General features: G+C 49.3%; 2 protein-coding genes across 3 annotated transcripts in view; one reads left to right on the top strand and one right to left on the bottom strand.

The window, feature by feature from the left end:
• Positions 1–11,391, top strand: part of Rusf1 (RUS family member 1) — a 26,753-nt gene extending 15,362 nt beyond the window's left edge. For both annotated transcript variants that reach the window (NM_145590.2, NM_001360882.1), the window contains 7 exons: positions 6,205–6,275; positions 6,358–6,542; positions 6,627–6,684; positions 8,067–8,137; positions 8,976–9,119; positions 9,221–9,298; positions 10,155–11,391. In NM_145590.2, coding sequence (NP_663565.2) covers positions 6,205–6,275; positions 6,358–6,542; positions 6,627–6,684; positions 8,067–8,137; positions 8,976–9,119; positions 9,221–9,298; positions 10,155–10,252 — 705 coding nt within the window. In that variant the 3' untranslated portion in view covers positions 10,253–11,391. The remainder of the gene's footprint in view (positions 1–6,204; positions 6,276–6,357; positions 6,543–6,626; positions 6,685–8,066; positions 8,138–8,975; positions 9,120–9,220; positions 9,299–10,154) is intronic.
• Positions 10,340–17,087, bottom strand: Slc5a2 (solute carrier family 5 (sodium/glucose cotransporter), member 2). Its single transcript, NM_133254.5, has 14 exons — positions 16,954–17,087; positions 16,354–16,425; positions 16,173–16,277; positions 15,269–15,433; positions 14,752–14,857; positions 13,958–14,038; positions 13,588–13,817; positions 12,706–12,841; positions 12,383–12,490; positions 12,100–12,250; positions 11,818–11,986; positions 11,520–11,735; positions 10,892–11,021; positions 10,340–10,806 (listed from the first exon to the last, which is right to left on the bottom strand). Exons 1-14 carry the CDS (start codon positions 17,071–17,073, stop codon positions 10,583–10,585), a joined length of 2,013 nt encoding a protein of 670 aa, NP_573517.1. The 5' UTR covers positions 17,074–17,087; the 3' UTR covers positions 10,340–10,582.

Below are 17,087 nucleotides of genomic sequence, written 5' to 3'. Positions count from 1 at the left end.
ACAGTCTTTATAGCCCCTCTTGTCTGTGCCTGGCAGGCTTTGTTTCACAAAAGCTCTGGGTGAGAAAGGGCAGAGGTGAGGAAGGACAGAGGTTGTCGACACAAAACCCACAGCTGTCGTCTTAAAGGAAATAAGAGACAGTTTATTCTGGAGCCATTTTGAGTAACCATTGCCCCGGAACACAGAATTGGGTTGCTCTCTTAATTCCATGTTCCAACAGGGAAGCAATTTCAAGACATTTTTATAGTTTTACAGAATAAAGAAAAACATCAAGACAAATTTATAATACATTGGTGGATATATCAGAGACACTTAACAGACAGATTTTTTTTTTAAATAAGTCTGACTTAAGTGTCGGTTCTTTAATTCGAACCCTGTCACATTTTGTGGAAACTATAAGATTACTTTGATAAAACAAAATCTTCTTTTTTTTTTTAAGTAAATTAATTGTTTGGAAAAAGTTAAAGGTACAGGGCTAAATCACTGCCCCGATTTTTAGATTTTATTAATGGCAGAGCCGAGAGGACCACCTCTCTGGTGAGGGGACTTAGCACACCCTACAAGCCAGTTTATTTTCTAAGCACAGAGTGCGAAAGCTCTTCCCGGTCAGAGCTGAAACAGCTACGCAGCAGTGTCTGCGCCCAGACTGTTTCTTTGATCCCCCCTTTTATTTTAAATTTTAGTTACAGTATGAATTAAAAAGAATTGTGGTTAAGCTTGGCGGTTTTAACTAACCAGACCATTTACTTATCAGACAGTTTGGTTCTGTGAACACATAGCAGTGCAAGCGTATGAGAACACACGGTCGCATGTAAACATGACGCCAGACCGTCCGCTGGACCATTGCAGATTAGCCTATCAGTTAGTTCACATTATAATGGCATTAGCAATTCTTATTCCAAAATCCGTTTTTACAGATATTATTTTAGTATAAAGTCAGAGATCTTTGATCTTAAAACCAGAGTGTGGCCTGACTCCGAGCTCACTGGGCAGACACCCACAGCTTGACCGTTAAGTGACTTTCTTTAAATTGGACAAGATAAGGACCTAGAAAAGCAAGTCTATAAAGGACAGAGGCGGACTGGAAACAAGTCTTGCTTTGTAATGACATAGTTCTAAGGTAAAATATAGGTTTAGAAATTAGAAAGGTAAGGTATTCATTATTAACACCTGAGGATTTAAGAACATAGCCATCCTGATTATATACAGAGCAAAGTAACCTATACTGTGAATGGTATTGTTGTTTTATATTAAAAAATAGCATTTAATATTTTAGGGAGTAACTCATAGACCCAAAGATACCATTTTAATAGGTTTTAAGAAAGCAAATGAGAGCCTTAATTTATTATACACATATAAGGCTTTTTAATATATGCTTTCACATAGTTTAAGATATGCCAAGGTATAAAAAGTAAATTTAAATTTTTAGTGTGAGACTTTTACTTATTTGTAAAATTTTTAATAACATTTGTTTTTTATATATGTATATACATACACATACACAATTATTTTAAGTACATAGAACAAAATGAATGAAAGAAAAAGTGGTCCCTGTTACTTAGTTATTCTGGGAAATTTTAGGGACATACTGAGTTCCATTCCTTACTGTTCCATACATGTAGACTACCGTACTAGGACATTCCATCACTTGGAAATGCATGTGACTCAGTTACAACCAGGCGTTCAGAAGTCCCCCTCTCTGGCTGTGGAGGGAGTGAGGTGAGCTCTTGAGGAATCTGCCAGGCTGCCTGTTGTCTGTGTGTCAGAACTTTCTGTCCCTGAGAGGGTTGCAGCAGGGATGGGTTTTCAGGTCACAGTTGTTCAACATCAAAGGAGTGGTGTCCAAGAGGTTGGTGTGTGGAGTCTGAGGTCCTTGTACTATTGAAAGTTCTTAGAGTAACACTGTAATTCGAGTTAATCAGCTTAGGAATAGTCTTTGGACCGTTAGGGGAAAAGAAGGAATCAGCTTGGTGTGAGGAAAGCTCCCCTGTGGGAAGAGGAAGGAGGGTACTGTATGAAATGGGGCTTTGTAAGTCGCCCTAAGACAACAGATAATCATAATAGGACACAGATTTAGATGTCGCCCACTGCTGTCTGGGGACTCTCCAGAGACACTTTGCAGCTTTTTGTTGAGGGCATATGATTGAAAAGGATCACGAGCAGTAATCGCTCCTGAGGGTCCAGCACTTCCCTTGCCTGAAGTTCCATAGGCACCGGAGTAAATGGAGACTTCAGCGCTCAGATGCCCCGGAGGGCAGATCAGTGCCCCTGACCTTTCCAGAGGGAACCCAGCTAGAGGCAGGCAGTTAGGTTTAAGATTTATCTCTTGGCCCAAGCTTTCATTTACTTAGCTTATAGTGAGGCCAGAGAGTACAGTCAAATATTAGCCTCTCTCTCGTTGTGTTCTAGGGGCTGTGTCCTAGCATGTCATAGTGGCAGGTGTAAGGACAGAGAAAGGGCTGGTGTTATTGGTGGTTGGGGTCTGGGCTGGGTGTTCACAGGTCCTTGGTTTCTTAACCCAAGAATTGGAAATAAAGGCTCACACAGATGTCCACAAGAAGCAAGGTAATTTTATTTGGAGCTAAGGCGTCCTCCAGATTAAGACAAGATCCACTGTCATAGCTGACAGCTAGCCACGCGAGTATCCTCGGGGGCTACAGCTTGGTGTTTCTTTCTATGGGGCTGGGGGGAGGAGCTGGTTCCTCCCAGAAATAGTTTAGGTTGTTCAATATTTTGATTAATAGATTGTTTCTCTACTGTGAATACCCCTTCTCATAATGCTTCCAATTTTAGTCATATGCACACTCCATTACATAGTCCTTGTATGGTAAATAGGAGGTTCTCCCTAAAAGGCTACTAAAGGAGACAGTTTGCCTTACTGCACATACACCCCAGACCAGTTCAGGACAGATTGGCTTTTCTGCTCATTATACCTGGATATGTTAGGAATACATTTGAATAGAAACTGTCTAAATTTGATAATTACCAGGGGCGGGGCAGCTCATACTATTTTTCAGAGATAGGAGACTGGAAACCCAGTGCAGGTCAGGGATGGTAGAGCTTTTGAAGATGCTGGGTGCAGTGTTTGGAGAGGGGTGTGTGTGCAAAGTACATGCAGATGAAAGAGCCAGGCTGTTCAGTGCATTATAACAAGAGACCAAAACCAGGTGGGAACCCTGGGCGCACAAGGGCTTCTGAAGTAAAGTAGAATGTCCCCTGATGGCACTCTGGACCCAAGACCAATCTTCCTGTCTTTAGTTACCCAAACATCCTTGGGGAAAACTCCCCAGCATATGTCCCCAAAGGAATTAGAGACACTGGTTTGTGCTCCCCTCTCCCCCGCCTCGTCCCCAACTACCTGGTGCAGAGCCTGCTGCTTGCGTCACTGAAGTGTCTCCTGTGCTGACGCTGATTACGGTCTCTATCCTAAGACGCTCTAAAAAGTAAACAAAAATGGAGGGAACGGAAAACCAAATGGGCTCAGAGCTCTTGGTTTGAAATCACTGTGCAGGGTAAAGGACAGGGGTGCAGTGTTCTGTTTGGATTTCACCTCTAGCATCATTTCGCTTGGGGATAAATGTTTTCTGGTTATGGAGAAGACATCTGCGAGGTGAACCGTAGAAACCCAGAGTCACCTCAGCTGCAGAGACTTAAGTCTCCTGAGCAGCATGGGCTCAGCACCCACAAGCCGCCATATAAACCAGTTCTGGAGCTAGCCTTTCCTGGTGCCAGCTATTCTTTAGTCCTTGAGTCCTGCAGTAGAACCCCAGACTATCAACCCTTGCCCCCATGAAGAATTGTCCCTGTAGAGAAGAAGTGTGAGCTGGAAGGTACCTGCAGGCACTGACATTCCAACTGGAGGCAGTAAGATCCTGCACGGATCTATGTTAGCTTTCATTTCATCATGTGGTGAGGGACACCCGGGAGACAGTACTTTACTTAATAATTCATGTTATTAAGAAGGGAGAGCATTGCCACCCCTCCTTAATAAAAGAGCACCTGCATACAGACCCAGGGAGAATAAAGGACGAGAACTGGGGGAATAGGCACTGCGTAAAGTAGTATGTGTGTGGGAGCTTGCGGTTCCCACTCTTGTAAACTTTCAGGCTTTGGAGGGTGATCAAAGAGACCCAGGAAGAAGGAGTTAAAATTTTTCATAGGACCGGAAGAATGTGAATTGACTATAAACAGGACATAAAGTTAAAACAATGGTTAAATACACAATGTCTATCACTATCAAGATTATGATAAATATAACCCATTTCTGCCAAAAACAAGAACAAAAAACTAGAGATCCAATTCTAACCCTGTTTACCAATGAGATGGCGGTATTTGGCATGAGCTTAGTCGGATTTGTAGATCTTATAAAGCAAAAGGCATTACCAGAATTGTCAGGAATATATAGACACCATTTTGTTTAAATGAAGTTGTTAAAAGAGTTGATCTTGATTTAAAGCCTCAACAACACTTTTGTGGTACCTACATCCTGTAAAACTCACCTGCACCGGCCCCACCCGCCTGAACCCTTGGGGTCAGTCAGGCACATGGCTCATAGCAGCCTCCTTGCACAGAGCCACTTCTCGATCCTCTTGGTGGGAGGTAGACATTGTAAAGGATGAAGAGGACAAAGGGATGCAGAGAAGACAGGGATGTGAAAATGAGTTCTGGCAGAGTGGACTGCCGGCGTCACGGGGACCCTGAGGATGACAGCTGCATGATTCACTTCTGCCTTCACATTCCTGTAGCCCATCCCCTGCCTTAGAAAGCCAGGCCCACTAGGAAGCAGGTGCTGGCTCTGCCATCACGGCCCTCCAAGCCCTTACAGCGCTGTCATGTTTGTGACACACGAGGGATCTGCATGCAGAGACTCAGGGCCTGAGGCAGAAGAGAGGATGAAGCCTGGAGACAGATGTTTCGAAGGGAATCTTGGACAACAGGTAGCTGAGTCTTCAGAGGGGCCTCCTTGGGAACCCTTCCTGGTTCTGACACATTCCAGGGGAGCCCAGGGTTCCTCTTAGAGGTTCCTCCTTAGTGAAAGAGTTCAGAAACGAACCCAGAAGGAAGCTCAAGGATAACTTTATTAATAGTTTAGTAGGAGAAAAACACAGTAAAAGTTAAGTGAAAACTGCCAGCAGCCTCCAGGAAGGAAGCTGGAGAAAAAGTTACACCTTTTAAGTTAGGCATGGAATTAGAATGGATTCTTTAAAAGGGGTAAAAGTCGGCCAGGAATGGAAGTGGGCTAGTGAGCCGAGAAACGAGTTTACAAAGCATGCAGCCGAGCTGTGTGCTCTTTTACAAATACACGCCCTACACCCCACCCTGTAGTTCTCGGGAATGCTGTCTGTTAGGTGATGCCAAGATAAAGAAGGACCCCAGTCCTCCTCGACCCTCGACCCTCGGCTCCTTTGTCTCATTTGTCTCCAGGCAGCTTTGCTGCTGAGCGCTCACTTGTTGCAACTTTACATGGCTACCCGGCTGACTTTACCTATAGAAGCAGAGCCTTTCTGCTCCTGCGCTCCTGACTGCCTCCATCCCTAGTTCACCACTTCATATGCGGGCTTTAGTCCCTCAGCCTTTCTCCTTCCAAGGAAGGCTAGGAGCAAAAAGAGCTGGTGAGCCTCAGGGCCCCTCCATGCCAAGACCAGCTTTCCCCAGAATCCCGATAGCTAGGATCCATAGCTCTCCATAGCTCGTTGTCTTGACTGAATCCTGGGGCCGCAGCAGGGTTCCTTTCTCCCGCCCCCTCCCCCCCCCCAGTATCTTCATTCTGGCTAGTGGAAGGCTCTGGTCACATGGGTCCACAAGCAGAAGGTCAAGGCCGTTCCTTGCCATCCTGGGGTTCCGTGTTTGCCAGTATTGGATACCAAACAAGGAGGGACCCACCTTTTCCAGCACACGGCAGGAAATTAGATGTGCACAGCCCAGAGTGCCCAGTGTAGGACTGCTCAGGTGAGTCTTGGAAGTCAACCAAGGTGTGTCCCAAGGGCATTCTAAGAGTATTGTGTCTACTGAGCAGAGAAATTCCCAGCATCTTTTAAATAGCAGCTTACTCACCAAAACATTAAAAGTATAGTTGGCACTCCCATCAGGGCAGGGAGCCCTGGGTGGTTTTTGAAGCCCTAAGGATTATAATAAAAAGCACCGACATTTTTTTCCAGCTTGCTGGGAAGCCCTCTAACGCTCAGCTTCTCTGCTCTTTTCCAGGAGACAGTGGTGAACCTAGCAGGGCTACTGGTCAGCCTTTTGATGCTTCCTCTGGTATCAGATTGCCCAAGGTAAGCCAGGAGTGAGGCTGTGGTGAAGATGCCGGCTCAGCCTCTTCCTGTGTCCATTGGCTACCGTACTCTCTGGCCCCAGCCTCAGCCTTGGCTGTTTCGTCCTGCTCACCGCCCTCCACATCTATGCCAACTACCGGGCAGTCCGAGCCCTTGTCCTGGAGACCTTGAATGAAAGCCGCCTCCAGCTGGTCCTAGAGCACTTCCTGCAGAGGGGAGAGGTACTTGAACCTGCTTCAGCCAATCAGATGGAGCCACTGTGGACAGGTGATCCATCCCTTTGGTTTCTGGTTCCTGGGTTTCCCAGCCTTCCTTCCCCCTCTGCCTGAGCTTCCTGACTGCTTCCAACAGGTTTCTGGCCATCCCTGTCTCTGTCCCTGGGTGTTCCCCTACACCACTTGGTCTCCAGGTGAGTGGTCCAATACCTCTGGCTTCCCACACTTCCCACATAAGCTCCTGTTTTCAGTTACACACTGATTTTTTGGTCAGGTTTCACTGTATAATCTGTTCTAGGTTTTTTTTTATTGCCATTGTACAGCATCAGAGATGAGCGAGAGCTTGTGAGGGAAGCAGGAAATAGAACAGAGAGATATGTGATAGCAGCAAACTGCCTTCTGAATACCCCTGTAGATACCGGTAGACCAAAGTAGCCCTCAGCATCCTTAACATGCATGGCAGTGGTGCAGGCTCAGGACCACCCGAGATGCACAATACAGATGAAGGATGTGGCCCATCCTGAATCAAGTTACCTCCACCCATCCCCTCTAAGGCTCATGGGGCACTGTGTAAGAGGGGGCAGGAAGTCTGTATGCTGGAAGACAGGGTAAAAAGCTCTAAATGCCATTATCTGCACATGGTATGATCTGGTTTACTGTTTTCTGGTGTCATAAACACCATGAACAAAAGCAACTCCCAGACGACTGGATTTCTTTGGCTTATAATTCCAGGTCACACTCAGTCATCAAAGGAAGTTAGGGCAGGAACTAAGACAGAAGCCATGCTGTTAACTGGCTCGCTCGCCACCTCAGGCTCAGCTAGCTTTCTTATGCAACCCTGGCCTGACTGCCGAAGGATGGTGTCACCCCAACAGATCATCAGTCAGACAGTCTCTCACAGACATGGCCATAGGCCAACCTGGGCAAGGAAGGCAATTCTTTGGTTGAGGTTCCCTCTTCTCTGGTGACTCCTAAGTCATGTCAAGTTGACACAAGCTAAGCACCTCACAGTACAACCAATGCAGTCATTAGCTCACAGCTGTTGTTCCCTGCACTAAGCTCGCACGAGGCTGGCCATACCTGTCAGCCAGGGAAGAGGACTATTAGCTCGTAATAGGTTCTAAGAGAAGGAAGCCACTGTCCTCAGCTATGTACTCACTCCTGAGCCTTCTAGCCTTCAGCCATAGCTCCAAGCCCATAGTCATAAAGAAGGCCCTGGTTCACCTCAGTGGGCCACAAAACAAAGCAAATAGACAGCAAATATGAAAGATTTGTGGGAGAAGCAAGATGGGAGCGGTGTAAATGGTCAGTATGCATGATGTATATATGCAACACTGGGAATCATAAATTTTGCAAAAGATGTTTATTGATGATGGAGGGGTTTATAGATGAAGGAAGGGATGTACATGGGGAAGGCTGTACAGGAAGAGAGAAGGTGGGAGGGGCTAAGGCAATAGCTAGGAAAATGGGCAGTGAGCAGAAGCCAATGGCAAATGGACAGTTACAGCCAACAGTTTAACCAAGTGGGTCCTGCTGCCTTGCTTTCGCTGCCCCAGTGCACTCTTCTCTCCCTCAGTGTCTCTGAGCTGAAGCAGCTGGTTGAGGGCCATCACGAACCGTACCTCCTTTGCTGGAACAAGTCACGAAGTGAGTGTGCTGCATCTTCCCAGTCTTCATTCCTCTGACTCCAGGCCTCCAATTCCTGGACAGTTTGGAGGCTGCCTAGAGTCCTAGAGAGTACTCTAGACCAAAATTTTGATGCATTCAAATGAATAGCTTCATGCCCTAGTGACTTCGCTGTATCCCTCTATGACAGTGGTTCTCAGCCTGTGGGTAGCAACCCCTTTGGGGGTTGAATGACGCTTTCACAGGAGTCACACATCAGATATCCTGCATATCAGGGATTTACAGTATGATTCATAACAGTAGCAAATTACAGTTTTGAAGTAGCAACGAAAATAATTTTCTATCTGGGGATCACCGTAACAGGAGGAACTGTATCAGAGGGTCACAGCGTGACCTTTGACATGCAAACTGCTGATCTAGAACATGATGCTGCAGAAGTTGTCTTAGTACTTGTGGCATTTTTCTAAGGATTGAGCAGGGTGATTTCGTAAAAAGTGCTTTGTACATTACAACATATTCAGGTAAGACTGTGGCCCTTGGCTTCTCTGTAGATCACTTTGACTCTTACCCTGAGTCCTTTGTTAGGCAATGAGTCCTCGGGATTTGCTGATTGTAATGTGTTAAAGGTGTTAATGTTCCCTGATGAGAAAAGTTGCCTCTTGGAGCTACTGTGAAGTTGCTCTTGAAAACTGAGCACTTCAGTTTGGCTAAAGAAACAACAGAAGTTGAAGTTGGCAAGGGAAGAGTGGGGACTTCCATGTCTGGCAATGGCCTCAGGCAGATGAGAAAATCAGAAAAATGGGTTGAAGGCATTTGAGGAATAGTTATTCTACTCTGGCTGTCTCTTGGGTCTCTTCAGACCAGGTACGGGTTGCCCTGAGCCAAGAAGCAGGCCCCGAGACTGTCTTAAGGGCTGCCACCCATGGGCTGATTCTCGGAGCCCTGCAGGAAGATGGGCCACTTCCGGGAGAGCTGGCACAGCTGAGGCACCAGGTGCAGGCTGGTAAGAGCTGCATGGTCTCATGGTGATTACAGCAGGGGTGGGAAAGGGTGGGCTATCTGTTCTGCCGAGGATGTGAGAATTCCTGATTTTACATCCACCAGATCCTAAGAAAGAAAGCTGGATTCTTGTCAGGGAGACCCATCAAGTGTTGGACACACTGTTCCCAAAGTTCTTGAAAGGTAACACCCCTGGCTTGACCCTTGGCTCCTGCATGGGAAATAAAGGCTTGCTTCCATCTGTGCTCTTCAGTCTGGGTCTCTTCTTTCCCTACCTACAGGACTGGAGTTCAGGTTGGTCTCTGATAGTGATAGTCTATAAGCCAAGTTGGTCTCAAAGCACTTACTTCTTTCTGCCTTTTTCCATGTGCTATGGCTGATTTCTCTCTGCACAAAATTTTAGCTTCATTTTCTGCCACAGAAAATCCCAACAGAGGAGCCCAAGTAGCGTAAGGGGCTGCACCGGCCTGCACCTCTGCTCACGTGGCCCATCCCTGCAGTGAGAATTCTGGGAGTTTGGTTTCTTTTAAAGACACAGAAATATTATAAGAGTATGTGTTTGGTGTTAATCCCAGGTATAGGGATATAAGGCTGCTGAGGACTGTCCGCAGCAGCTGACTGCGATTTGCCTTGTGCTCCAGCAGAGCCATGGTTTTGCCAGCTGCGGATAGTTTCTGCAATTATGTGACTTTTGGAATTCTGGGAACTTTTCGTAGGGTATATACATGCTAGGTCCCCAAAAGGTAGGGTGGGTGGTTGTTGGTTGTTCGGGGGTGGGAGGTTGGTTGCAGTTTGTTAGTAGCCATGGTCAAAGAAGAAACAAAAGGAAAGACATTCGATTCAGGGATCTCTCTCTCTCTCTCTCTCTCTCTCTCTCTTTCCCCTCTCTCCTTCTTTCTCTCCTATCTAGTGATAGGGGTGAAACTGGGGGGTAAAGGGTGTGAAAAATAAGAACCCACAGAGTAGCCAAGACCAGCTACACATCCCCAGGTTCAGCCCAGAGTCTCTTCCCTGGCCTCATCCTGTGACCTTTTCCTAGGACTGCAGGCTGCTGGCTGGAAGACGGAGAAACACCATCTAGAGGTGGATGAGTGGAGGGCCACATGGCCCTTGTCTCCAGAAAAGAAGGTCTTATGAGCAGCCGTGCTCCAAGCCCAGGACCCAGAACAGGAGCCCAGAGACCAGGATGAAGCCGAGAGCAACGATGTTTCAGCCACAACAGGATGTTAGGAGGGCAGTTTTATTTTTGTATAGGCAAACCTCTATGACCAATTGGCCATCATCTTGTGGGAAGTGACAACCAATCAAATGGACTGGACCCCGGGTAAAGAGGAAGGGAACCGGTTCCTTCCTGCTGTATTCTTGCCCTGTTCCTTTTCTGGGATCCACTCCAAGCTGCTCACCCTTACTCTTTGTGAGGGTCCAACATGGCCTGGTTGTAGCTCATGGCATCCAACACCCTCGACTTTATGCATAGAAGCCCCAGAGGAACACAGCCACGGTCATCATGAGTAGGGCATTGAGGTTGACTACTCGTGCCCAGCGGGGATCCTCACTGATGTCCTCCAGCCGCCTGGTGGTTGCCGCCACCTCCTCGGTAGTGGGCGGAGGACTCCCTGACCCACTCTTGCTCATCCCACAGAACCAAAGCAGGCACCGGCGGAGCAGGCCTGGAGCCGGGGACTGGACCTCTGGAAGGAATGGGGAGCACACAGTTAGCCTGGAAGGAGTTAGCTCCCAGAGCTCCCCAGGGTACCCTCCCGGGGTCGGCCTTACCTTCCATCTCCATTGCACATTCCTGGCCCCCGTTCTGCACAGGAGCAGGGGCTGGACCTTCTAACTCATCAGCATCCAGGTCCTCCCGCTCCTCCTTGCTGTGCCGGAGACTGAAAACCAGGCGATGGAGCTGGGAAGTTAGGGAGAAGGGACCAGGTGGGAGTTCTGGCTGTCACCCCAGGTCCATGCTGGCACACAGCTTTGTCACTGTCTACACACACACACACACACACACACACACACCCCAGACTCCCTTCTGGCCTGCAGGCCTGCCCAGGCCCAGCACACTCAGACTCCTCTTTCCAGGACAGTCTTTGCCTTCACACTGAACCCCGAGCTCTTCATCTAGCATTAAAGTCTTCGGCCCTGCCCAGTCCCGTGTTTCACCCCAAGTTTTAGGTCTACACCGAGAATCATAGTTCTTCAGTTCTGATACTTCATATTCCTATTGTCATTTGCTCTGCTTCCCAAAAATGTCAAGTAAATGTGCTTGTCCTGGAGACCGCTTCATACTGCAGGCCTCTGGCCTCTGTGGGCGTTCCTTAAAGCAGACTGGCTAAGGGGGTGAAAGGGCTCATCTATCCCATACAGTTCTTGTGGTCTCCCGGCCCCGTTGGCCAGCACTTACATGCTTCTGAGGGATGGGCGCAGTGCACAGGGAGATTCCAAGTGTGAGGATGCCAGAGCAGATGAAGAGAATGATGGCGAAATAGAGGTAGTGTACCCGACAGAAGAGTGCCGGGCACGCTGAGGGTCGCACACAGCTGCCCGAGCCAAAGAAGAACTCGGGTATGAGACGAGCTAGGCCCATCAGCAGGCCCCCAACTAGTCCCCAGAAGGCTCCCTACGGGAGAAACAGCGTTAGCCTACTCAAGCTGCCCAAGCCTCACCCGGAGTTCAAGTTCACGAAAACGTGCCCTTCTCACCTTCTCATTAACACGGGGCACAAAGAGTGCAAGCACAAAGACCGCAGACACTGGAGGTGCCAGATAGCTGGAGACAGACTGAATGTAATCGAAGAGCTGCCCACCCTGAGCTGCCTGCACCACTGGCAGCCAAGCCACGGACACCGCCACGATGAATACCACCCAGAGCCTGTAGTTGAGGACAATCAGATTTCACTGAAGCCCCGCCTTCCCCATTACCCTCCTGGTGCTCCGCCCACATCCCAGGGTCAATAATGGAGCAGGGTGGGAGCCAGGCCACACCTTCCAACTAGCAGCAGCTCCTTATCACCTGCACGGGGCCGCAGGCGCGTGTAGATATCCATGGTGAAGAGCGTGCTACTGCTGTTAAAGATGGATGCCAGAGAAGACATGAGGGCAGCCAGCATGACTGCCAGCATGAGTCCGCGCAGACCTGTGGCCAACAGGAGCTGTCAGGCCAAGGCCTTCAGTGCGTTCAAGGTGGTGAAGGGTTGGTGAGGTGACCCTCCCACAGGCAGTCCCTGCAGGCTTGGCCAAGGGCAATCCATTTCCAGCCCTCACTCACCATTGGGCATGAGCTTCACCACGAGCCGTGGGTAGGCGATGTTAGAGCAGCCCACCTCAGTGCCACACACCCGCTTACACACCTCAGGTACCACACATGCCACCTCATCTGCAAGAAAGAAGCTATAAGGTGGCTAGGAAGGACCAGGATCTGGAAACGAGGGTCCCTGAAGCCTAGTGTGAACGGCGAATCAGGTCCCCAGCTCTTAGGATAGTAGCAGGTATAACTGGCAGGCACTTGAATCCTTGAGCAAAAAAAAAAAGGGGGGGGGGATCTGGATGTGGGTCACAGTACTGCTGAGGCTGGGGTGATGCAGACAGTACCTGGGTAGAGAATGCGGCTGATCATGCCTGGCATGACCATGAGGAACATGGGCATCAGCTTCAGGTAGCCACACAAGATGCACCCAGCTTTGATGTGAGTCAGATTCTTTCCAGCCAGGCACCGCTGCACTATTACCTGGGATAAGGGGCATCCAGATATATAGGTCATCCCTGTAACTCACATGGGATAAGGGGCATCCAGATATATAGGTCATCCCTGTAACTCACATGGGATAAGGGGCATCCAGATATATAGGTCATCCCTGTAACTCACATGGGATAAGGGGCATCCAGATATATAGGTCATCCCTGTAACTCACATGGGATAAGGGGATATCCAGATATATAGGTCATCCCTGTAACTCACATGGGATAAGGGGTATCCAGATATATAGGTCATCCCTGTAACTCACATGGGATAAGGGGTATCCAGATATATAGGTCATCCCTGTAACTCACATGGGATAAGGTATATCCAGATATATAGGTCATCTCTGTAACTCACATGGGATAAGGGGCATCCAGATATATAGGTCATCCCTGTAATTCACATGGGATAAGGGGATATCCAGATATATAGGTCATCCCTGTAACTCACAGCCCACAGGCCTTGCCTCTGCTCTCCATGGCCCCTTAGCACTAACCTGCAACCCCACTCTGATTCATACCCAACCTCCAGCTCTACAGAGCCCCTGCTACACCTCCATCCTCCGATCCTGCCACTGGATTCTGACTTCATGGTTCACCCTGGCATGATCTATCAGCTCAGGGCCTGATTCAACCTAACTCCAAAGGGCGGTGTCACCGTCGACCAGCACAGGGCATTTAGAGTTCTGTCCCGGGCACGTGCACACACACCATCCCTGGCACGCCTTGACCTACCTGATCGCTGCACCAATACCAGCCCGAGACAATGGTAAGCCCCAGGAGCAGCGCAGGCCATGGCAGGTCTCCTGTCACAGGGTCACGCAGCAGGTGATAGGAGTCAGGCCTCGGCTGGTAGCAGGTGCTGGAGATGTTGCCAACAGATGGATCCTTGGACACCGTCAGTGAAGTCATTGCTCCCAGGTATTTGTCGAAGAGACCCGAGTACCCGCCCACTTCATGGAAAGCTGTGCAGGCAGGGTTGTCAGGGGATCTGGCCCTCCTTAGGACCCACATTGGCAGAGACAAGCAAGGTTCCAGCCCCTTACATTAAAAGCTCTGCGGCAGCAAAGAGCCATGCCCTGCCCACAGTGGGTAAAGCCCGTACCATAACCAGTGAGGATGAAGGCCCCGGCAAGAATGACGAAGGTCTGCACAGTGTCTGTGTACATCAGTGCCGCCAGCCCTCCTGCAACAAGCCCCAGTCAACGAAGGACAGCACAGTTGCTGGCCCCTGGCACCCATGGTTTTTGAGACCAAGAAAAGGACCCATTCTAGAGAACAGAGTTTATAAGAATGAGGTTGGGCTTGTGCACTGGGGCACCGGGAGGCAGAGTTGCGTTTGATTCAGAGATCATTTGAGAGTCCAATGATTCTTTCTTGGCCAGGAATGCTTGTAGTGCAAGTCTCCTATACAAGCCACTGCTTAGCCTGTTTTCTCCACTGGGTGATAGGGTGGGGTGATAAGGCCCAGGCCTTCCTTGCACCCCGTCCTGCAGCAGGCCCCAAGCCCACTTTGGCACCACCCTACCCATTGTGTGCATGATCTGGAATCCTGGGAACTGCACAGAATTTAGCCAAAGATCTCGGAGATTCACCAGGTCAACTCTTGAGACATCCAAGAAGGCCAGAAGCTTGTAAATTATTTCCCGCCTTCTCACTATTGAGACTCCCTCAGCACTCGTTGGGTACCTGACCTTACAGTCCAAATCCAAGGGACATTGAAAGCAAGGGGATTTGTTTTCCCCAGAGTTAATTCTACTTGTATGATATCACACTTCTGTAGCTCTGTCTCACGTTCCTGTTTCCCAATAGAACCAACGGCTCCCCTCTTACGTTGCCAGCTCTCTGTCACCACCCTCAAGCTCCTTGCCTCCCACCCCGCCACTCCCATGCAGCCACCTGTCACAGTATAAATCATGGTGATGCCCAAGAGAGCGATGACCGAAGCGTAAATGTTCCAGCCCAGGGCCTGTTGAATGAATACTGCCCCAGAGAACATATCCACCTTTCAGGAGAGAGCATATACATAAATGAGAGGCCAAGGCAGAGATTCAGGTCCAATGCCTGCCTGGAAACCATCCATCCTGTGTGGCCATACCTCAAAAACCCATTCTTTTTTTTTTGCTGTCCTGGAACTCACTTTGCAGACCAGGCTGGCCTCGAACTCAGAAATCTGAGTGCCTCTGCCTCCCAAGTGCTGGGATTAAAGGCATGTGCCACCACACCTGGCAACAACCTGGTCTTCCCAGGTCCCGAGTACTGTACCCACAGCTTGGAGACTTGCTCTTTCCAGGCCCCACCCCTCATGCTGATTCTTGCTTTTCTCCTTGTTCCCGCCCCTTCCAGAGGTCTCTGAAGACTTCACTGGGTGGTTCTACCTTTCTAAGCGTCTGTACCGCCCACCACACGTGCTCACCGAGATCTTGGTGAAAATGTACAAAAAAAGCGAGAGCACGGACAGGTAGAGGCGAATACGGTGCCCACCAAAGCGCTTGCGGAGGTACTGAGGCATTGTGATCACACCAGCGGTCAGATACACTGGCACAAAAAGCCATCCGAGGAGCAGCACCACGAAGAGCGCCTGTGGGAACAAATGACAGCCCGGGACAGCATCCTGAGCAGGCCTGTCCTAGTCCTCACACCCAGGACCCAGAAGACACAGCGGAAGTGCCTGGGCCCTGGACAGGAAGGGAAAGAATCTTGACATCTTCCCGGCACCTTAACTATATAGAGAGAGCCCTTTTTGCGCGTACAGACCATCACCTCTAACTAGTCTCCTCCAAGGTCGTTATGGCCCCTCCCTGTCTCTCCAGCAAATGAACCTGTGTGCACAGACTCTTCAGACTGACCTCAGCATCTGCCAGGCAGGGCTGCCTCCCCTCCTCCACCTGGCCCAAGAATTTTACCCTCATAGTCTCAGTTCTAAGGCCTCTTACAGGAAGGCTCAAACCCTCATCTTTCCAACCCATCCTTGTTTTTGCAAAGAACTTCAGTTCAGCCTAGAGTTGCTCACAGACTACAGCATCAAAGAACATGGAGACAGGTACTTCATCAGTGAGGTGCCGGCCCCATTTCAGAGTGGTCAAGGCCCACGAGGACTGATGCTGGCGTATACAGAAAGTCAGGAGCAGGACCTGCCTGAACCCTACTGCTGTAAGCTAGCACGCGATCCTTGCTCCCAGCCCAACCTAACACCCACCCACCCTCAGCAAACTGGGCTGTCCCAACTTGTTCATATCCCCACGCCAGGAGCTTCTCCAAGTTGTGATCTTTCCAGGAGTTTCCACTGGGGTGGATTATTATAGAAAAGAAGACCTCACATTCCACTCAAATCCAGCCACCGCCAAGCCACTTGCTGCGCCAGTCCCTGCCAGGCCCACAAAATGACCGCTGCCGATGTTGCTGGCGAACAGAGAGGCTCCAACCTGGGTGGCCAGAAATGGGGGTGAGCTAGGCTGCTCCTCCAGGGTCCCTCCCATCCCATCCCCCAGCCCCTCTCACCGGCCACCACACCATGCTCCGTCCTGCCAGGAAGTAGCCACCAACTGTGCCTCTATTGGTTCTGAACATAGACTGGGAAACAGAAGTGGGGGGAAACTGGGATTGGGGCACATCTTTGGACTTCCTTAGCTTCCTCAACACATTCCTCAGCCTTGTTTCAGGCTGAAGATTAACCAGCCCTGGACTCCCCAGACTGCACCTCCTTACCCCCAACCTTCCCCGACACTCAGAACAACCCAGGCCCTAATCCTAGCGCAACTACTGGATCCTAGATATGCCTAGATTCAGCCTAACTTGCCTGGTGACCTTAAATATAGGCTGCTGCTCAGCCATAATACAGACGTGGGAACTGATACATCTCTTAGAGCACTTGTTAGAACACTTGAATTAAAAAAAAAAACCTATTGATACCCCCAGTCTCTTTTGCACAATCCAGAAGGTACGAAGACAAAGAATTAAAATTGGCTTGCCTACTAAATCTAGGTTTCTCCCTCATTATATCCAAGCACCCTTTTCTCCCACTCCTCTCTGAGGTCTCCCTAAATCTTTACCCTCAAGCCCCAGAAGCATTTCCCTATCCAACCCCCCTCAATGTCTCACCCACAAGCCAACACCAATGACCAGCAGGAAATAGGCAGCGATAACCAGAATGTCAGCAGGATTATCAATCAGGACCTTCTGCTCCCCAAGTTCAGAGCCTGCCTCTACGTGTTGCTCCATTCTCTCCAGCATCT

This window comes from Mus musculus, chromosome 7, assembly GCF_000001635.26.
Source record: "Mus musculus strain C57BL/6J chromosome 7, GRCm38.p6 C57BL/6J".
In the NCBI taxonomy this organism is placed as follows: domain Eukaryota; kingdom Metazoa; phylum Chordata; class Mammalia; order Rodentia; family Muridae; genus Mus; species Mus musculus.
The sequence above is the reverse complement of the archived record's forward strand: the minus strand, read 5'-3'. Positions and strand labels throughout refer to the sequence as shown.